At 37.5% G+C, this 23,520-nt stretch overlaps 1 protein-coding gene across 1 annotated transcript in view; it reads left to right on the top strand.

Moving 5' to 3' along the window:
- The window catches only part of LOC120770006, a 244,279-nt gene that overhangs the window by 208,543 nt on the left and 12,216 nt on the right, over positions 1-23,520 (top strand). The window contains exon 3 of the mRNA XM_040097099.1: positions 20,727-20,806. Coding sequence (XP_039953033.1) covers positions 20,727-20,806 — 80 coding nt within the window. The remainder of the gene's footprint in view (positions 1-20,726; positions 20,807-23,520) is intronic.

Genomic DNA, 23,520 nt, shown 5'->3' with positions numbered 1-23,520 from the left:
TAACGTCGAAATGACAAAAATTATAATAGCTGATATGACTTTTACTGCTCTGGCTGTCCTAAAATCCTTAAATCGAATTCTGTTCGCAGTTGCTGACGCGTTCATCCGGTTTTATGGCATTCATGTCAGTCGCTCCCCGCCTTCCGCCTCTCTTGCGCTGCGCATTTCGGGTTATGCACTTTTGGTGTTTTTATGCAACATTTCTGCCATCCGATTTTATAGCTGTTGTTGTTTTTGTGAATGTCTCAATTAAATTTAACGGCATACCCCCATTGGGGCGCTATGCATATGTATGTGTATGGGTGTGTGTGAGTGCTTGGCATGACGTTCTATCATGAACACTTTAATAGCCTGCGATGTCCGCTGAGTTTTCCCCGCCTTCGTGACAGTTTTCAAACTGAATTTCGTGCATATGTACAAGTATGTACTTGTATGTGTAGCATTTATATGGGTCGCGAAATACATACAAACTCACACTGCACTTTACTCATATTTTTCGCAAAATATCAAGCAATCAACCGTTATGGAAATCAGAACGCACCAAAAATAGTTTAATTTCGTTAAATACGAAATCCTAAAAATATGCTACAGCTGCAGGAGGTCACAAAGCAGTCAAAGTTGATGGCTACAATTTATAGCAACAACTTTGACATATTTTCGATTTTGTTGGGCGAAAATTATTTAAGTTCAGATATTAATAAGACATCTATTTTACCAAATAAACATACTTGACCTAAACCTTAAACAAATCTAAGAAAATTACGTAGAGAAGATGCCATTGTGGATTGAATTATTGAGGTGGCTTCTCCAGTGTTATGCCACTTTTCGATTCCCAAGAGACTATTTGGTTACCTCTTAGGCTTAATTCATATAGAATACACCCGTTCCAAAATGTACTAGTGAACAAAAAGGAGTAAAAAAATGTTTTTCCAATGCTAGAAACAGTTTTTAAAGCCAATTTCCGAAAACAGCCTTCAATGCGCGTAGTGATTCGCGTTCAATGTCTTCAATTGTTTCTAAATGGTTTCCTCAGTGCGCTCGTTTGAGTTCGCTGAATAGAAAGAAGTCACACGGAGCTGAATCAGGCGAATACTGTGGTTGCGGCACGATATTGGTTGAAAATTCGGCAAAAGAATCAGAAAGAATCAATGCAGTATTTGACGGCGCCTTGCCGCTGTGCAAAAATCTAACCATGTCAACCCAAACATACTGGTCAATATTTGACTATAATTCCGACCTCTTTTTTACGAAAAGGTTCGCGCAAACAACCCATAACACTCAATGGTATTCCACAGTTTGGCAGGTCGGAAGGAATTTGGAAGCTCCACACCTTGATAATCGAATAATACTTTTCACGACATCCTGGTAGTTGGAAAGCGTTGCTTCACAGACGTTAACGCGACACTGCTTTTTATTTATCAAAATGGTTTTCACTGATCCCTCCATTATTCCGAAGATGAAGTAAAATCTTTGACTGTTAATCGCCTATTCTCAAGTTCCAATTCCTTTATTTTATTGACGTGTTGATCATGAGTTGATTTTAATGGCCTAGACTTGGTTCTTCGTCAACACGTTCTAGAGCCTCTTTGAATAATTTGTACCAATCAATCCGCTTGCTCCAAAACGACACATATTTACTAAGAATAGTCTTCCCAAAATTAAATTTTAAGGAATTTAATAGCAACAATAAAAGAAACTTCTCACCATTCGATGGAACGCGTGAGCTCACGAAGCTAATCCTCTTTCTCGTTGTGACTAAGGAACTTGAGATGAACTTGTAAGCAATTTATAGCCATCTCATCTTATAAAGGTCGATAGATTTGGTTAGTTTTCTGGGAAGAATCTGGTAAATATTTATAAGCCTGTCTCTTGATAAAGTCGAAAAAGCTAATTTTTTCAGGGGTACTAAAAATACACACTCAATGACTAATGTGACGTCCAAAAGACTTTACTGTTCTCAATCAATCAATCAATGAGTGACTTGATTCGGTATCAGAAAATAAAGATAACAAATCCAAAACAAGAATATCTACACTACAAAACAATATAAGACAATTAACTTTTTTTAAATCATTTAATCATTTATGATTCATTACTGCAGTTTCATTACATAAAGATCGGATAAAACTACTTCTTGACACCGTTTCGAAAAGTGGACGAGAGTTTCTGCTTCTGTAGTTACCAAATTAATGAGCCGAATTCAAAACTATGGGAGATGTGTTTTCATCATCCATTAGTTCCTGTTTTGAAGAAGTTGATATCTCGACGAGATATTTAATTTATTTGCTGCATTTGATTCGTCGATTGGCTCCTCTTTAATAGCTAATACTGGCTGTATTAAGGATGAAGGTTGATCATCGGGAGCTGTTTCCTCTGAACTTAGTTCCATGGTTTTCTTCTTTTCTATATCCTCAGTCATAGGATAACGCATCGCTTTTTTGACGTCTTCGAAAGGTGGGTCGACTTTCATACCTTGAGAATGCAAAGCGACATCGCTGGTATCACATTCCTCTGGTTTAACGTGTCCTGGTGAGGGTAAATTTAAATAAATGTCCAGTTCCACTGATTTCTTATCCTTTATAATCTTACTCATTCGATAAGATGTTAATGTAAAGTCTCCGGAAGAACCTGGGGAACGCACAGCAGCTGCGGCGGTATAATTTTTTTCTGGTTCAATCTTTACCAGCAAATGCTGTGGTTGTGAATTTAAGTAAGTGTCCAAGTGTCCACAGTTTTCGAAGGGAGGATCTGGGGAACGCCCAGCAGCATTAACAGTATCACGTTGTAGTGGTTCAAAGTTTCCCAGTGGCTGTTGTGGGTGTATGTTTAAGTAAGTACCCAGATCCATGGGTTTCCTCCCTTTCATAGATTTACTCATTCGATACGGTAACACCGTTGTGAAGTCTTCAAGGGGTGGGTCGGTGTCCCTACGTGGTGAACGCCCAGCAGCATCAACAGTATCTCGTTCCTCTGGTTCAAAATTTCCCAGCGGCCGTTGTGGGTGTGAATTTAAGTAAGTACCCAGTTCCATGGGTTTTCTCCCTTTCACAGCATTACTCATACGATACGGTAATGCCGTTTTGAAGTCTTCAATAGGTGGGTCGGTGTCCCTACGTGGTGAACGCCCAGCAGCATCAACAGTATCACGTTGTACTGGTTCAGAGTTTCTCAGTGGCTGTTGTGGGTGTCTGTTTAAGTAAGTACCTAGATCCATGGGTTTCCTCGCTTTCATAGCATTACTCATTCGATACGGTAACACCGTTGTGAAGTCTTCAAAAGGTGGGTCGGTGTCCCTACGTGGTGAACGCCCAGCAGCATCAACAGTATCACGTTGTAGTGGTTCAAAGTTTCTCAGCGGCTGTTGTGGGTGTATGTTTAAGTAAGTACCCAGATCCATGGGTTTCCTCGCTTTCATAGCATTACTCATTCGATGCGGTAACACCGTTGTGAAGTCTTCGAAAGGTGGGTCGGTGTTCCTACGTGGTGAGCGCCCAGCAGCATCAACAGTATCACGTTCTGATGCTTCAAAATTTCCTGACGGCTGCTGTGGTAACACCGTTGTGAAGTCTTCGAAAGGTGGGTCGGTGTTCCTACGTGGTGAGCGCCCAGCAGCATAACGTTCCTCTAGTTGAAAATTTGCCGTTGTGAAGTCCTCGAAAGGCGGATCAGTTTTTATACGTGATGTACACACAGCAGCACCGGCAGTATCACATTGTACTAGTTCAAAGTTTCTCAGCGACAGTTGTGGGTGTATATTTAAATAAGTGCCCGATCCCATGGGCATTCGATATGATGGGACTCTTGTGAAGTCCTCGTAAGGTGGTTCTGTTTCGACGCTTGGAACACGAATGTCACGTTCCTGCAGTTCATATTGTGGATGTTCATTATAACTATTGGGTACGCCAATACTGAATGAATTTGATTCTAACGACGGTTGTGGAATTTCGTGGTAACCATTGGTAACGTTGATACCCAATGGATGAGTTACTATTGTGTAATTTCCTTGAGGATGTGTGCTGCTTGATTCTAAGTGTTGGTGTGTCTGTACCGCTATTGGACCGTTCTGTGCGGTCTCTTCCTCAACTTTTGCATTAACGATCCTTTTTTCGAACTCTCTCCGGACTTTTAGTTGCTTCGCCGCTACTGAAAGTTGTTCGCGTTTTCCTATTTCAGCAAGTTCAGCTCTGCAATATGTACTGCTCGCGGATAAGTCCATAACTGTTAGGTGTTCAAAGCGTGGATGTTTCAGTGTTTGTAGTTGATAAAGTTATGATGATGAGAAGCAACTTGCTCGCATTTATATCTAGCTGCGTTAGGCTAATGTCTAGAGCAGGTAAAGATTTGTCGAACTTTGGTGCCGCTCTTTAAACCTAACCGTGCCCCTTTTGTTTAAAAAGACCTTGTTACCTCTTTCTATTGTCAGCCGTGAACCTTTCGTTGAAAGCGCTTACCTGAGTTCGGTGTTATCTGTCTTTAGTGTATTAAGGGATTTATTAATTAATTACATATATTGTTTCCTTAAGATTTGAGCGAAGATCTCTTTGTCCTTTTTTATCTGTCTCTGAAGGTCTTTTCAACTTAATTAGTAATTCAATTGTTTATAAAAGCCTTAATCCGGTTGTACTAAAAAAATTCACCAGAGCACTTAGCTCTGCTTAATTATATTAATTTATCAACTTCAAAAGAAAAGGTATTGAAATAGATGTTTAGTATAGAATATAACTGCCTTTGCTGTCATTTAACAAATCCTTTGATCGTGAAAAGATAGAATATGATCTGCGTTACATACAACTTGTACATATGAGCCGTTCTTTAGTCCTAAAAAAAAACAAAATTTGTTTTCTAGTTCTTAATATTCTGATATATATCAGTTAATCTACTTTTTGAGACTCGTTTAGAAATTATAGAGAAACTCCTCAGAATTGCGCCTTACCGTCGTCAAACACTGCTATGACGTCTTCTCACAACCGCCATTGGTGTTCGAAGGGATCAAATGCAAAACTCATCGTCAGCTTTATTGTGGTCAATATTTCATGCAGGATTTAATTTACGTGACCCGCCATGTTGAAGTATTTCTAAAGCATTTATCAGCTCTTTTCTGTGGTAGCCAATTTCAATGCAGCCAGTTGTGGTTCAAAACAGATCTTCATGCGACCACTTTGAAATTCATGAACCAAAGAGTCAACAATAACGGAGAAGAACATCTCTTCGAGAAACTTCGAGATTAGAATCACCGGCCGATATTGTCCTATTGTCCATTTTTCGAAAATACACGGACTCGCCCAATTCCACACGGAAGAGAATATTCGTCCATAAGAATGCACAACCCGATAGTAAATATACTCTAAACAGAGTATATTTGGTTTTACATGAAGTTTGTAACACCCAAAAGGAAGCGCGGAAGACCCTATAAGGTATATGTGATTAAATAATCAGCATGACGAGCTGAGTCGATTTAGCAATGTTCGTCCCTATGTACGCGAGCTTGCCTATCAGTTCACGTCGTTTTCTTCCCAAGAAGTCATTTATTTGTCGGAACTACAAATAACGGACTACTTCTGAATGACCCTTCAAGCTGAACGATAGGAATAAAGTGCATTAGTCATTTGACAACATATCTTCCATACAAAATTTTGTATGGGTTATTACTTAAGGGAATAATGCAACCCATGTAGAAATTATTCATATCGGATCACTATAACATATAGCTGCCATGCAAACTGAACGATCAAAACCAAGTTCTTGTATGAACAACTTGCTTAGGTGACAAGATATCTTCACGAAATTTTGCAGAAATTGTTTTCCAAAGTAATTTTATTATATACGAGAAAATTTTTTAAATCGGATCATTCTAACATATAGCTGTCATACAAACTGAACAATCAAAACCAAGTTCTTGTATGAACAACTTATTTAGTTGTAAAGATATCTTCACGAAATTTGGCAGAGATTATTTCTCAAAGCAATTCTCTCATATGCGAGAAAATTTTTGAAATCAAGTCACTATAACATATAACAGCCATACAAACTGAGCAATCAAAACCAAGTTCTTGTATGAATAACTTTTTCAGAAGACAAAATATCTTCACAAAATTTGGCAAGCATTATTGCCCAAGGCTACAATCTGTGAAAAAATTGTTCAAATCGAGCAACTATAGCATATAGCTGTCACACAAACTGACTGATAGAACACAAACATTTCTATGGAAAAAAATGTTTTATCGATGCTATGCTTTTGAAAGAGTTTACTTGAAAAATAATTTAAAAGATGTTTATATCTGAAATTCGCAATAAAATTAATTGCCCTTGAAAACACTTAGCTTAGTCCACATTTCGCTCTATTCAGGATAATACTTTCAAACAATTCACTACCATAATACGCAAACAAAAGCCACAGCGGCAACAACCAGAAAATGCAAATTATTTAGAATGAGAGCACTGATGCTGCATCTCGCAAGCAGCTGCTCTGCCAGCCAGCACATCCGTAGAAACCACTCGAGCGGCAAATCGGGCCACATCGCACACACTCACCAGCATCGACAGCGAGCAACTGATACCGTTGGCCGCCATGAGCTTAAGAAGCTTTTCAAGCGTTAACGCATTTAATCTCTCTCCGTCGCGCCATGCCTGCTGTGCAACAGCAGCGGCCTGCCTGTACAGCGCGCCCTCCCTACCTCCCTCTCTCCACAAAATGCTACTAGAGGACACAACAGAAGTGCTGAAATGAAATATTATGAAATATGCAAAGGAAAAATGCGACGGATTTTACGCAAATGCAGATAGAAATCTCTTTGATGCCACGCCAGACGGCGGGTGTGTGCCAACCACAACACGCACACACACACACCCATGCAGACAGTTGTAAGTTTGCTTTGGAGTATGTGTCTGCGGCTGTGTTAGTACTTTTGGCAGTGGCAGCTACAAATGTCGCCGCCATGCTGTGCTCTGTAAAAAGCTGCATAGCCCGCGTTGTATCTCACTTGCCACATGCCACAACATTGCCACACAAGGCTGGGTGACACTGCGCGTCGCGGCGCTGACATTCGCAACACTTGACGCTGCCGCTCGCGGCAAAGTTAGCGGTCAACTTAAGCGGCAAGCAGTTGTTGCAACAACAAAATAGCGCGAATTCTACAACAAGCTGCGGTGAAAAGTACAAAATTGTTAAAGCTGTTGCCAGCGCCAGCAAATACCGTTTATTTTTCTCTCTTTCTGCCTCTTTCCTAGCTTCGCTCTGTGTTTTCCTTGGCATTAAGCGATTTTCTGCTGCAACAGATCTTCATGCTTAAATTATTTGCACGAGCGACCGCTTTCAGCGCCGTTTTGCTGCGTATTTGCAGCGTGCTTTAATACAATTTTCGCTCCGCTTTATAACTGTTTCCCTGTTTATTTTATTGTGTGTTTCGTTTTGCTTTTTCTATGGCATTCATTCGTGTATTTATTGCAGCTTTCCTCTGCGTTGCCTCTTTTTCCTCATCTTCCTCCCTCTTCCTTTCCTTATTTCATCCACTGTCTTTGAGGCTAATGTACGGCTTCCAAGTGACTCCCACAACAGCGCACTTATGCTACTGTTGCCCTAACCATTGAGCGGTAGCACTCACCACCCCCTTTCCTTCCCTTGCTTACCTGAAATCCTCGGCTCTTCCCGCCACTTTATTTCATCTTCGCTTCCTTTTGAAGCTCAACCATCTATATCTACCTGCACTCACTCCAAAGAACTCCATAGAACTATATCACTCGGCACCTTCTCTTCCACATTTCTGCTGCCTTCTTTCCACTTACAACGTGTACCGTTATTTCTGCTTTGCTCTTGTGGCGGCATCATAAATTTGTTAGTGACCTCTCTCAGTCATTCTCGAATTCAATTCACAGGTGTCCAATCTTGTAATTCGGTTTGAATGGCACAGCCGTTTGTTGTTGTTGTTGTCTCAGTTGTTATGTTGTTCTATGCTGACACTGCTGTTAAATTTAATGCCTTAAGGCATAAGACATAAGCATAAAGCATTCCATTGCCCACGCTGCTTGTAAATCTTGAATGGTATATTCGGTATGAAATGAAAATGCGGCTGTGTTTATGTGTGCGTGTGCGCGTGTGTTATATATTCAATTTCAGTCGCTTAATAAAGTTAAGTGGACAGTTGGCTAGCGCTGCCGCAAGTGCTTCTCATTTTATAAAGCTATTGCAGCGCTTTCACGGAGCCATAATATTTTGATAAACGCTAATGTGCGGGATTTATATTAAAAACGTTTAGCTGAGAACTTAAAGCTTGAAAATAGAGTGGAAAATTTAATTCATGTGTATATAAGTAGATATATATATACATGGATATATTATATATAAATATATGCGTTATTTCGTGTGCTGATTTGTTGGCAGAAGCTGCATGAAGTTTTGGGTTTCGTTATATAAAAGCACCCCCACATAATCAAGTTCTTTATTTTCCTGTATTGTTTCTATTATTCTCTATTTTCGTTTAAACCTAGATCATTTCACTTTTTCCACATATTTTTTTATGGATTTTTTGACATTTTGCAATAAATCTTTTATTTCGCAAGCGAATATCATTCAAAAAGTGTTATTCTAATAGAAAACTCTCCATTCTACAAAAAAAATTAAGAATTTTTTTCATAATTATATTCGTTCAAAAGTTATACGCAGTTAAAATTATTCAATAATTGTACGAGTACTATACGCTTAGAGTACACCATGTCGTATGAGCAACACAGTATCTATGGGCACTTCTCTGAAAGCTCAGTTTATTTGATGTAGAGTTTGTGCCAGCTATTCGAAAGTTTTAAAACTTTTCTTTTGTAGCCATTCTTGGACAATTTTCGCCATATGTTTCGGTTCACCGTTTTGTTGGAAAATTATATGCTCAGCTGGATTGGCGCATTCGTCCACGAAGTCAGCCAGTTCTGTATTTAGAATATACAAATTCATCTCCTTTTTCATTATTCGCCTTCCAGGCCTTCAATTCTGGCTCGACTACTGTTTCGGACGATTCGCCTGCCTTCAAACACGACCGTTTTCACTTGATATTGTCGTATGTGAACCATTTTTCACCACCATTTCAAAAATCCGTTTCAAAAATGAGTCAAGTTCATTCCGTTTCAGCAGCATATCGCTGGCGTTGATCCGGTAGAGAAGGTTTTTTTGCGCCAAATCATGCGGCACCCAAACATCAAGCTTCCTTGTGTATCCAGCCTTCTGCAGATGGTTCAAAATGGTTTGGTGACTAACTCCCATCTTCTGGGCGATGTCACGAGACGCCACATGCCGGTGTAACTCGATGTTTGCCATGATTTGATCGGTATTCATCGTCACAGGTCCTCTGCCGGCTTGCTTATCCATGGTGTCGTTTTCACCCGCACTGAATCGTCGAAACCATTCCTCCGTAGTTCGAAGTGATAGAGTACTATCCTCCAAAACACCATTAATTTCGCGAAATGTTTATCTAGCGGATTTGCCTTTAACGAAGGAAAACTTTAAAATAGCGCGAATTTTGGCGTTAGTGAACTCCATGTTTACACGCCTATAACTGTTGAACGCAATAACCAAACTCATGCAAAGCGTCGTTTCGTAGGTTATGTCAAAACCTTTCAATTCAATACTATTGCCAGATACGAGCTCTGTAGTGCTTTATACATATCCGCAAAAGACAAAAAGGCGGAAGGGAAATATTTGACAACCTTATATACGTATGTATATAACTATGAACCCCAGAAATTTCGCTTTAATCAATTATTTCTTTCCCTCCCAAAAATACCCTCAAAAAAAGCGATTTTTTGAAGCCTCTAAAATAGGCTCCCAGTTAAAATAATGAATATATTGAACTAAACGCTAACTGGTACCTCAATTTTTAAGATGCCGATCTAAAACTTTGCACACGTTGTTTTATCTTAGAAAGTACCACATTTGTCGGATTCACTGATATCAGACCACTACTGCATTAAGCTGTTATACAAACAGCACACGTTCGAAATCAAGTGCTTCTATGGAAAGCTTTTTCATTTGACAGTTCAGATTTTACAGATCCTTTCTGAAAGAAATTTTCTAGATCTCGGACTACTATAACATATGCATAGCAGCCATACAAACTAAATGAGTAGCATCAAGTGTTGCATGGTAACTTCTTTAGTTATGAAAGGTAGGCCACCATGGGTGTAATATGTATTAACTGTTTTTCTTCTTATAATGTCGTAAAAAACGATTTATGTAGTTCATATTCTTGTACGTAAATGCTTCTTTATGATAAAAAAATAAAGATCATTTATCGAATTACTGCTTACATATTTCTACAGCACAATACAATATTAGCTTAAAGCACATATGTTATTACTATACACAAATAACTTCATTTATGAATTGTATTCAAGGAATAAGCAATCACATGTGTAAAACATAACAAAGGCAGGTAGTTAGAAGGACGCTAATGAGTGTGAAGAGTAGGAACTCACCTGAATAGAATTACATTATGAGCGCCTACACGTGAGCATATTTATGGCAAATGGACCAAATTGTGTTGAAACACGCAAAATTTTCGCTCAAACAAAAAACGCACGTAACTCCAATGAAATGCCAAACAAAAAGCAGAGCTAATCCATTTTTAATGCCCTCGGTGCATTGCATAATAGTTCATATAATGGATGCTACTCTAATATTACATGCGAAAAGTGTTAAATAATTTAACTGAAGTAGAGAATAATATAGCAGAATACATGGTTTTTTTAAATTTGGCACAAGCCTTACTCTTTCATGAGAAGTTGTAGTAAAAATCACTTTTATATTTCGTCACTTAAAATGCAAAATGCGTATCATCAAAAACATCGAAATTGACTTTTTTATTGACAATTCTCTGCATCATATTGCGTATATGTGTGTAGCATAAAATTTTCAGCTTCCGCTGTCAGATATAACCAATATATAACCAGTGTATAACCAATATATAGCCATGTATAACCAATTACTAACCATTATAGATATAACCAATTACTAACCATTTTATAACCAAAACTCAATTTTTTTTCACTATGAGTTTTTTCTATTATAACGTTTTTCCTTCGTCCGTAAACTTATGCAAATTTTTATTACGTTATTTTGCATTTTAGGTGACGATTTATACATAAAAGAAGAGAGTGGAACGCGCTTCTTTGGCAATACATTTTTTTTGTTTAAAAACATAATTTTTATTAAAATAAATTTCTTTGAAAACTAGATTACGTGTTTTACTTACTTTACTTGAATCACGCCCAACGGTAACTGACCGCAAGTATATTTCTATCTGCAATTGTGGTTACGGGCTTAACTAGTTACCTCTGAAAAACAGCCGAACTTCTTTTAATAGATTAATTACCAAAATTATAATATAATATATCAATAGTAACTAGAAGCGCTCTTATAGTCCAAATATTCTATAATGTTGAGCTGCGTAATATTTTTAAAAATTTAAGGGAACAGTGGAACATTATTTCACATATCTACATTAAGTAAATTTTTGGAATTTATCAAATTTCCGCAGTATTGAAATTTGTATTCCTCATTTATGTACGAGATCAACTATCGACAAATATACATAGTTGTTTGTTTAAAATTCCTTAGAAAGTAATTATTTCTACTTTTGTACCTGTATTTCCATAATTGCTCCCTTCAAATTCACTTGTACTTAATCGCAGGTATGCTTAACTCGCCCACATATCTGACAGATGCCTTCTTGGGCATTCCATAAAAATTAGTCCTACCTAAATTATCTACCTGCTTGATTTCGGAAGGTATAAATTCGGCGCACATGGCAACTAAGGCTCAGTTGCAGTTTAGAACTTGAACGTTCAAGTAGCTACCGGAAAACTTGGTGCGAAACAGTAGCGCAGTAATATTTCAAGAAGTCTATTAATATAGAAAATATAATTAACGAAAATGTTGAGAATGAGGATAGAAAGTAATATCTCTACGAACTCTCCACGTCAGCCACCAATTCGAAACTCCTTAAGTTTTTCAGTATACACCGACCAAATGCGAGAAAAAGAGGATCGTAGGAAAGAAGAGAAGAAAAAGTTAGCAGCGACGCCTAGGAAATTAAGACGGGATGTCAAAAATTTGGTCAATGGTATTCAAAAGGATAGCGACAGGACTCTTCGAATTTAGTATAGACATAAGTCTTTAAAATTATTTTTAAGTTCAGCTATCAAAATAAATATAACTTGTAAATTAACTTTATTATTACTTTTTTAATTTAAAATAAATCATATATAAATGAAAATATAAAAAATATATATATAAAAATATACATAAATTAAATATTATAACTATTCGAAATGAAGAATTGATTAGTAGGTATTCTAGGTATATTTGTAGCAAGTGCAGAGCACTGCTTTGTCAGCTCATACAGGTGCAGAAGGGTGGGAAAGAAAGTTTCGCTTTCTCTTTTTATTGGCACATATTTTTCTATAATGAATAAAAGTGGTTCAGAAGAGCGTTTTAAGTAGTTTTTGGTTTGCCTTTTTCAATTTTGGCTACAAAAAAATAAATTTATATTAAATTGCAAAAACAAAACCACTTTTTCAGCACACTTTTGAGTTCTAAGCGCCGCTTTTTCTACTTTCGACCTTTCAAACAATGGCAAGTAAATGCAGAAAGGAGAAGTCAAAGAAAACTTTGCAAGGAACAACTTACAGAGCGGGGAGAGAAACCATCAAATGCAAAGAAAAGCATTGGACTGAGATTAAAAAAATATTTCAATTTCTGTTTGCATTATTCTCTCTTTACAAACTCTACCACACAAAGTTTTTTAAGTTTAAGTTTTCTAAAAACTCAACACATTTCTTTGCATTTTTCGCCGAATATTTTAATTTTACAAATCAAAAATATATCTTGAGACTTGCAAGGACATCTATGCAGCGTCTAATGCAGTTATAGACAAGTAATTAAATAAGTATATAAGTGGAGCTCAGCTGCCTCCAAAGTGGCTATCCTCTCTGTTTCCCAGTGTTATTGAATGTCTAAGCTCATTATGAATGACATCGACTTACTTCTAAAGTACATGTTTCCACACAGTTTTACGAAGATACTCATACAATTCGTTATAAAGTATGCTATAACGAAAGTAAATATATGGCAGCGGTGTCAAATTGGGACGACAGACGTGGCACCGCCCATAACTTAGGTGAAAACCAATATATTGGGATCTACTGCCCCGTTTTCAACCAAATAATAATATTATATTACAGTGCGAAAGTGGACGAAATCAGACCAAAACCACATCTAATTTCACTTTCGCTTTACAGGACACAAATCAAGCAACAATTAAAATAACGAGATAGAACTTTACACTATCCATCAAGTACGACATCTTATGACAAAAATTTGCTCAAATTGGACGAGAACTGTTTAAGCACCCAGGTACGTAGTCTGTGGACGCCAGTTTTTATTGCAAGCTATTTATTGAAAACATCGGTCAATCTGTCAGACTATAAACTGAGAAAGAATCACTTTCTGATAACAATATGTCTTTGTATGAAAAATGCGTTGAATCGAATCAATAGTTGTCTTAGCTCCCATATACCTAACACACAAGTTATTGAACTACGGTTTACTTTATATAACATATGTCGGTCAAAGTGAGTGTTACCCTATGAGGTTATATACTTAGGCTTACGTGTTTCAAAAAATCAATTTTCCACATTTTCTACGAAGATATATCGGGTCATACTATTCGTTTTTTAAAGTATGCTATAAACGAAAGTTAATATATGGCAACGGTGTCAAATTGGGACGAGGATCGACGTGGCACATAACTTAGGTGAAAACCAATATATTGGCATGTACTGTCCCGTTTTCAACCAAATAATAATATCCCATCTAATTCCTTTCGCGCTTACAGTATTCAAATAAAGCAACAAATTAATATAACGACATAGAACTTTGCACGATCCATCAATAGATATGGCATCTTATGACAAAAGTTTGCCCACATTGGACTAAAACTGTTTTTTTTGCACCCAGGTACCGTATCTGTGGACGCCAGGTTTGTTGCAAACTTTTTATTGTGTTTCAAAAAATCAATTTGATAACAATATGTCTTTGTATGAAAAATGCGTTGAATCGAATCAATAGTTGTCTTAGCTCCCATATACCTAACACACAAGTTATTGAACTACGGTTTACTTTATATAACATATGTCGGTCAAAGTGAGTGTTAATTTATGGAGTTTATGGGTTTGCCTGTTTCAAAAAATCAATTTTTGTATTGTCTTCTAATATATAGATAAATGTCCTAAGTTTTCAAGTTGATGCGAGTAATATTTTCAGAGATATAGCTTTGAGAACAAGCTAGGCTAAAGTGCGCCGTCTTTAAACGCGTTCTTCACGAAACTCAATTTTGAAGTCGGTTGCGAAATTTCTCCAGAGCTACTAAAGCCGATCTTCTTCAAACTTTAGACAAGTCTTTGGAGATACTAAGAATTCTTAAAAACACCTCTCGAAATTTTTACAGAAATTTTCATTTTTTGTAAAAACGTCTGTCAAAAATCCACTGTTCAATTTGTTTTTCTTTCGTCGATGTTCTAAGTTCAGGTTTTAACTAAAACACGTATTTTTTCATCGGCAAGGTGTTATCCTGCCAAAGCGGCGTCGCAAGGGCCGAGTTTAAAATACTTTTTATTTAGAAAAATTTTAGAAATTTTTTTTGCTAATAGCGTATGTTTGGAAAAATTAAAAATTGTAATAAAATATTTCATCTTTTGAATGACAAGAAATTTTTGAAAAAATTTTGTTTTTTACGCGAGGAAGCCCCTAATGAAATTGAGAAAGCGTGTTTTTCTAATAACAGAGTATTGTTGGGCATAAGGTATTTATACAGCTTTGATCCTGGTAAGTAATAAGAGTATGAAATTTTCGATTTTACCCGAACTTAGCTCTTCTTAACTAGCTTATATATATAGGTGACAATGTCGGTATAATGTTATGCAAGAAACTTGGTTGAAATCGGTCGACCTGAAGGTTAGCGGCGCCACTGCCCTACAAGTTATGACCCCGCAGGTAAGGCGTTGTCTTCTCCGTTATGTACCTGCTTGACAGCTCAAGGTATAAATTCGGCGCACATGGCAAATTAAACTCAGTTACAGTTGAGAACCGGAACGCTTAAGTAGCTACCAGAAAAGTTGGTGCAAAGAAGCCGCGAAAAAAATTTCAAGAAATCTATAAATACGGAAAATGTTCAGAATGAGGATACAAAGTAATATCTCCACGAACACCCCACGTCAACCACCAATCCGAAACTCCTTAAGTTTTCCAATATATACCGACCAAATGCAGGAAAAAGAAGATCGTAGGAAAGAAGAGAAGAAAAAGTTAGCAGCGACACCTATGAAAGTAAGAAGAGACGTCAAAAATTTGGTGAATGGCATTCGAAAGGAAAACGAGAGAACTCTTCGAATTTAGTATAGTCATTAGTTATAAGTTCTGTTTTAAGTTATTTTTAATGTCAGCTATAAAAATAAAAATAATAATACAAATTTTTGGTTAATTTAAAAAAAAACAAAATTTTCTAGATCCAGTAATTTTAACATATTCTTGACCAAGATGAAGAAAAGATTTTTTGATTTCGGTATATATGTACATATATATGGGTAGTCGAAAAAGTATTTTCGTATTTCTAATCAACTTCAATTTTTTTATTATTATTATAAATAAAATATACCAATATATACATACCATATACCATTTTTGTCAACCACGTTTTGCCATTTTTCCGCTAGAGACATTATTCCATCAGTGTAAAACTTTCATATGGAAGTGTAAATCGAAATTTCCAGAACGAGCGAACCGTTGTTGTGCTACATGAACTGATACAGCATCGCCTCCGTAAACTTCAATTTCATTGGTGGCTTGTGTGGCAATCTTCCCATTTTTATACAAAAATTTCAAAATTAGCGCATTTCTTCATTTTTAAACAGCTGTAATTTTTCTAACTTCCCCAAAATTATTATTTTTTGGCTAAATGATGCTTTGGTTAAACAAAAGCTTCCAACACTAAGCGGTATAATACAATGTGATTAGTAGCACTGGAGATATACGACTACAACGACATCTATTGACAGAATACGAAAAGACTTTTTCGACTACCCAATATTGCTTGCAAATATGCGCAAATCTATAAAAAAATTGTTTGAACATTTTGATATAATTTATCAAGAAATATTAAAGTATAAGGAAAAAATATTTTAGAGAAAAGTTGCTATTTGCAAACCCTCTTTTTTCCCCGCTATTTTTCCGCCGAAATCATCAAAGAAAACTACTTTTCGCAAAATATTCATACTAACACCTAAGCCAGTGCTATGAAAGTGTTGCCTTAACGCTGCTGTCAAACACATTGGCAACTTTTTCCAACACCAAAGGCGAAAAGATGCCAAAAAGTGTTGCTGCACAAGCACACTGCGACAGATAAAAAATATGTTGTAATACAAACGATGACGACATTGCCTTTAGTACTTCATCTCGCCGTTATCTGCGTGTTTTTACAATGCTTAGCAACTGTATTTTACAAGCGTGCCCCGCAAGCCGCGCAGCTGCTGCATGCCGCATGCATTTGAAGTGGCGCAACTACGAAAGGCATTCAAAGTAGCACAACGAAAGCGTAGCTCCAAGCAATGTAGTAAGCGTTAAGGCTTTTTGGTATGCAAACCACACTCACACATAAATTGTATATATACTCATACATGCATACATACACACGCATATGTCGAATTGTGCCACGCGCTGCTAGCTAAGACAGGGATAAGCGTCTGCGCAAAAGGGACGCGGCTAAGAGCAGCTTACGTAAGAAACACAAGTGCCACTGTTTGAGACACCTACACACACACGCGCACTCAGTTAGTTGCAATGAGTAGCGGGCTAGGGCACACTAACTGCTGCTATTATCAATTGAAAAGCAACCACTTGACATTTTCAAGTGCAATGCTAAAGATAAATACCGCTGAGCTGCTGTTGCCCGTCTTGTTGTTGTCGCTGCCACTGTTGCGGATGAGAATGCGCGTATGGCACGTGCAAGATTGCAGAGCGAGCGTGCGACAGTGAAATGTTACACTAAATTTACAAGCAAAATAAGCTGGTAGTGCGGGGCGAGCATACAAATCACAACAGCAACAATACATACGAGAGCGGTGCTTGTGTACGTGCGCGTTGAGCAGTGGCTGCAGGCGAAGTTGGCAAAAAATTGCGAAGGCGTTCGAAAAAAACAAGAAAACTATAAATCTCCCGTTGGCCCGTGTGCGCTGTGCATACAAGTTGCAGCGACACTCAGTAGCCGGCGGCAGCTCGAAAGCGTGCCACAGCTAGTTATTATGCTTGTAAGTCAGGCTAAACTTTGAGAACATGTGTACAAGTGCGGCACTGTGTGTGTGTGCGTGTGATATTTGTGTAAGCTTTGCTATAATTGAAAAAAAAAAAAAAACACATTCGCACTTCAACAGCAGTCAGTGGCAAGATGGTGCACATTGAGCAAAAAAAAATGCTGTAAAGAATACTGAACTACTATATCAGCTTTTGCAAATGGCGTCTGGTAAGAATCCCAACCTTACAACAGTAAGACAATGGCCCAACAACTAGGGAGAGGCTAGCGTTACGGAGAGCAAAGAGATCACTATATCTGCCTTGAGTCAAAAGGCTTTTGTGACAGCGCATGTACCAAGCTTTCGCGAAGCCCAGCTATCTAGTAGTAGAAGACAAAAGCATACTGGAGCACCGACCTGCTCCTAATCTACCGATAGCTCATTAGCTTTGCTGTTTCTTGTAATTCCGCTATGACCCGGCACCCATAGCAGTCTTAACACACAGACACTCGATGCTATTGACAGCGTGGTTAGGCACTTCTACTCCGACCAATCCTGAGTGCACTGTAAATGAATTCAAGGCTAGTATCGCCGCTCTGCTATCTGAGTGAATAGTCACTCCTCTGAAGGAGGCAGCACTCCGTAGCAGCAACCTCGGCTTGGAAGACACTGCGATAGTCAGGAGGTCTGTAGCTGGAGTTGATATAGTGTTCCTGACAGAAAACCCCTACACCAATCTTGCAGCAAGCCTTGAACCATCCGTAAAGAAGTTCACTGCTCCTTTCCTCCAACGGCTTCTTCCAACCAACACCTCCTTCGTCGGTATATGTGCAGAAAAGGAGCCGCCAGAGTTCGGTTTGGCGACTTCGTGATCCAAATGATCCCGTATGAAGTCAAACTGTTTGAGAATATCCGAGTGTTCAGATACGTGTACTTTTAAGAACCCAGATTCTCTGAGTCTGATAGCAACTTCCGATGATGTCTACGAGCAAGATGGCGTTAAGTGCCATAGTTGGAGTGGACCTTAGTTTACCACACATGCTGGTGAACGCCGCCCATTCAAAGCTCTTGAGTTTCTTTGCAAGTGCGGTTTTTCTAGAGCTTGACTAGATAATTCGCTGTATCCGCCAGTTGCAGATTGATGGCTCCCATTTGCGTCAGCGGTGCCACTGGGATCTTATAAAATATAATATTGATGTCGAGACCACTTCCGACCCAGTTTGTTAAGATGCTAAGATACCCCTGCGTCAACTCATACACGGTATTCAGAAAATTTTCTTTAACCATAAGAGCTACTCGTCTACATTTTCAATCACCCGGAAGCCGTGATCCTCAAGTTTTTTGAGCAGGTTGTTAACGACCAGGATACATAGAAGAGAACTCCAATCCACTTTTTGGGGTTCCCCTACTCACATTTCATTGAGCGGATGAGTCGTTCTTTTGTCGCACAGAAGGCTGAGAATGAGGTTTCATTCAACCCCAAAAGCATCCAGAGCAGTAATGACTTTCTGCTGGACATTATTGAAAGCTCCCTCGTGCCATTCCATCAGTCTCTCCATAGTTTTTAGTAAGAAGGGGAATAGGTTGATTGGCCTAGAGTCCTTGGTCGTAAGGTGGGAGCTCCTACCAGCCGTTGGGATGAACGTAAGTCTGACTCGTCTCCAGGCCACCAGGATGTAACCCAATATAATTCAGTTCGCATAGAAATGCGCCAACTAACTGCATGACTCCTTAGCAGCCGGCTGCAGCTGTGCTGGAATGTTCACATCCGGTCTCGGGGACTTGAAACATTTGCAAAAATTGATTAAGAGTATTTCAACCAAAAGGTCGACAAAGGTTATCATCTTGCAGCACTTCGAGCGATATTCCCTAGAGGAGGTACTGCTCGGGAGGTGACCATCAAGAAGCATCTGAAGTGTATCTTCACTGTTTAAGGCCCACTTCCCATTTGGCCTGTTAAGATAACCCGGGGAAACGGAGTTCGTTTCGAGAATACGCCTGAGATCTAGTGTACTTCAATTTAAAATAGCAAATATGATGTAATTTTTATTTCTGCTCTACAATGCAAACAAATTGAAATACAGGGTAGATCAACATTATTATTTTTAATATCAAACACTTAAAAAAGTTTTAGCGAATATTTTTTATTGCACATATCATATAAAATTATCGTGAAATATCATAAAATAAATTGCACTTATGAGAGCTTTTTGTAATTGTAAGCAGACAATTTTGACTACAGGGTGAACCAACTTTTTTTGTTTCAAAATATAAAAACCAAATTAACAAATAGTTTTGTTAGGAAGAAACCACTATTAAATATATTAAAGCCAGAAGTTTTGTATGATTTCTTAAGAAAAAAATTTAAATACAGGGTGTCGATTTTTTTTTTTATTTTAAATAACAAAACAGTACTTTCAAAACCTGTTGGCTGCATCACCACCCATCTTCACCGGTTCCAACTAACGATTTACCGTTGCATTTCTTGGGTAATCCCGTTTTGATCAAAAGTAATATGCAACATGAGGACATAAAGCTTTCGGCATCCTCGCGGTAAAGTGCGAAAAATTTTAAGCAAAAAACTTTAGCAGTTTATGAAAGTTTCTGCTGCAAGTCGCCAAAAATCACTGCGAGTTGTATAAATTGAAGAAAAAAACTATTTATATATCTTCCTAGTAAATAAATAATTGTTTATCCAAATTAAAAACTAAAAATTAACTTAAACCTAATTTTACAAACTTTAAAAAAATTTACATGTATTCGTAACACCCTGTACTTTTGTTTACGAAAGCTATTAACAATCTTTTATATAAAAGAAAAGTTTGCGATACACTTAGTCAAGTATTTTTCTTTGAAAATTGAGCTTCTGTTTTCTGACATTTTACTATTAAATTTTTTACCACTCTCGTCCCACTGTGCAACACAGCAAAAAGTGTTACAATTGCAAAAATGTGCGAAATAACGAAAAACTACTCAAATACTTGCACGTTTTTGCTAACAAGCAGCTAAAGCAATCATAAGTAAAAAGTTTACAACTTGCCACTTGTAAAACACGCGCAGCGAAAATAGTTTTCCACACCTACCCAGCGCTTGTCACTGCTATACCACGAATTTCAGCTCCTTTGACAATTATATTTAGCAAATTCTTTCTACTTCTGTATCTCCAGCTAGGCGTCAGTATGTGTTTAACTCTTATATGTGAGTGAAATAATTATTTCTGTACTTAGTAACTGTATTTTTGTAAGTAAGTTATCGTACCAATTAAATTACATGTGTTTTGGAAGATTTTCTGTGCACATGCAAAGTACTTATTTCACCACTTAGCGCTACAATTTCTTACTAATCGCCACTAATTGCTGTAATTCCCCATTTCGTGGGGATTTTCTGCTTTCTGCTTTCAGAGTCCGTGTGGAATATTACGTAAACGAAAACACATTCAAAGAAAGACTGCAACTTTACTTCATTAAGAATCAGAGATCAAGTGAGTATGCAAAAGAAAAAATATATAAAATTATACTTTGGGCAAAAAATAGTAAGGCTTTGTTCATAATTTTAAAATTCTTTTATATGGAGTGTCCGCCGTTTGAGTTTGATTGTAGATTTTGCAGATAATGTCAAGGTATCTTCACGATATTTAATATACGTAGATTTTTTCCCATGGCAACAATAGTCTTCTAACATATTGTTCATAGTATTGAGTTGAAGTGAACACATAAATAGCACATATTTAAGTTCACAATTTATTATGAATTTTGTGTGAGGTTCTTCTGTTTTTTTAATTACATTTTGCAAATCAATAATTACTTCGTCGATATTTCATTAAGATGGAAAGGGAAAACCACCGGACAAAAAAAAAGAGCGTTTTTGTATGATATGTGCAAAAAAGGAGAAGCAGCTACCTAAGTTGCTGAAGTAATGCTTTTCCTTCGAAAACTAGTATACAATGTTCTTTCCGTAACAACAAAAATATGCCAAGAAAGCCAAGATCACATAAAACCGATATTAGTATTAACAAACCCAATGTACGCAAGTACAAAGCCGATCCTTTTAGGTCTGTCAGAGAAATTATGATCAAAGTTAATGACGTATATAGTGTGGACGTGTCCAGAAAGCTGGTAGAAAACGACGCTGACCTTTCTGGACGAATTAGCAGGACGAAACCACTCTTGTCAAAATGGACACACGAGACAAAACAGCACAATTTTGGAGGAACATACTTTGGATCGATGAAATCAAGATAAATAAGATAGGTACATGTGGAAAAACATTTGTACGTCGTACACAAGGTCAAGACCTTAACCCCAGGTATACGAAAAAAGCCATTAACCATGGCGGTAGAAGTATCATGGTCTGGGGCGCGTTTACATGGTATGGCGTCTAGTAAACTGTTCGAAGAAATGGTAAAATGGACCCTTGTAAATCATTTTCAGATTTAGCAATTATGTGTCCCACTCTTTTCAGATTTAGCTATTTATGTGTCCAAGTTGTCATATAGGTTTATATATACATACATAACTCTTTTCAGATTTAGCTATTTATGTGTCCAAGTTGTCATATAGGTCACAAACAAAGAAAAATTGCAAAGATATTGCATATGTTCCAAAAATATGTGTTTGGTGCCTTCAAAATTTTAGAAATAAAGTTGGAAAAATAGGCCGACAGAAAAATCTCTTTGCACATTATCCTGAAAGGTGTCAAAGCATATATGCAATCGTACTTATGATCTGAAAAAAAAATCAATACGATAGGGCATAATAGTTGGACGTGAGTACGACATCCGAAGCATAAAGAAATGTGCGTTCGCTATACCTACATAAGTCCTTCAAACCCCTTGGTGGCAATCTAACGGTTTGGGTCTGTTTCTTCTATTTTTGGGATATCAGAAAACATGATTTTCAGGTCATGGTGTTAGCGTTACATATCGCTTGGCCAGTGCAATCAGCAGATGTGAATCCGATCGAAAACTTAAGGAAAATTGTTTAGGAAAATATTAGACCCATTAAACTGACAACTAAGTCGGAACTCTGAGAGAAGATTCAAAGGTGTGGTATTCTGTTCCACACAACTAATTAGGTCTATGCCTAGAAGATATGCATCTTTATTAGACAATCAAGGGCACACCACACACTTCTAACAATTTTTTTTTATTAGTTCTTAAACATTTTTTTTTGATTTTAAGATATCCATATTTTGAATAAATTTTTCCCCCCCCCAAATTTTTATACTCTCGCAACAATGTTGCTAAGGAGAGTATTATAGTTTTGTTCACATAACGGTTGTTTGTAAGTCCTAAAACTAAAAGAATCAGATATAGGGTTATATATATATATATACCAAAGTAATCAGGGTGACGAGTAGAGTTGAAATCCGGCTGTCTGTCTGTCCGTTTGTCTGTCCGTCCGTCCGTCCGTGCAAGCTGTAACTTGAGTAAAAATTGAGATATCATGATGAAACTTGGTACACGTATTTCTTGGCTCCATAAGAAGGTTAAGTTCGAAGATGGGCAAAATCGGTACACTGCCACGCCCACAAAATGGCGGAAACCGAAAACCTATAAAGTGTCATAACTAAGCCATAAAAAAAGATATGAAAGTGAAATTTGGCACAAAGGATCGCATTAAGGAGGGGCATATTTGGACGTAATTTTTTTGGAAAAGTGAGCGTGGCCCCGCCCCCTACTAAGTTTTTTGTACATATCTCGGAAACTACTATAGCTATGTCAACCAAACTCTATAGCGTCGCTTCCTTTAGGCATTTCCATATACAGTTCAAAAATGGAAGAAATCGAATAATAACCACGCCCACCTCCCATACAAAGGTTATGTTGAAAATCACTAAAGTGCGTTAACCGACTAACAAAAAACGTCAGAAACACTAAATTTTACGGAAGAAATTGCAGAAGGAAGCTGCACCCAGGCTTATTTTAAAAATTGAAAATGGGAGTGGCCTCGCCCACTTATGGACCAAAAACCATATCTCAGGAACTACTAGACCGATTTCAATGAAACTCGGTATATAATATTTTCTTAACACTCTGATGACATGTACGAAATATGGGTGAAATCGGTTCACAACCACGCCTTCTTTCAATATAACGCTATTTTGAATTCCATCTGATGCTTTTTCTGTATAATACGAGTATAAACATTAGGAACCAATGATGATAGCGGAATAAAACTTTACAAAAATACGGTA

This window comes from Bactrocera tryoni, chromosome 3, assembly GCF_016617805.1.
Source record: "Bactrocera tryoni isolate S06 chromosome 3, CSIRO_BtryS06_freeze2, whole genome shotgun sequence".
NCBI lineage: Eukaryota > Metazoa > Arthropoda > Insecta > Diptera > Tephritidae > Bactrocera > Bactrocera tryoni.
Note: the sequence above shows the minus strand (reverse complement) of the source record. Positions and strands in the feature narration are given on the sequence as shown.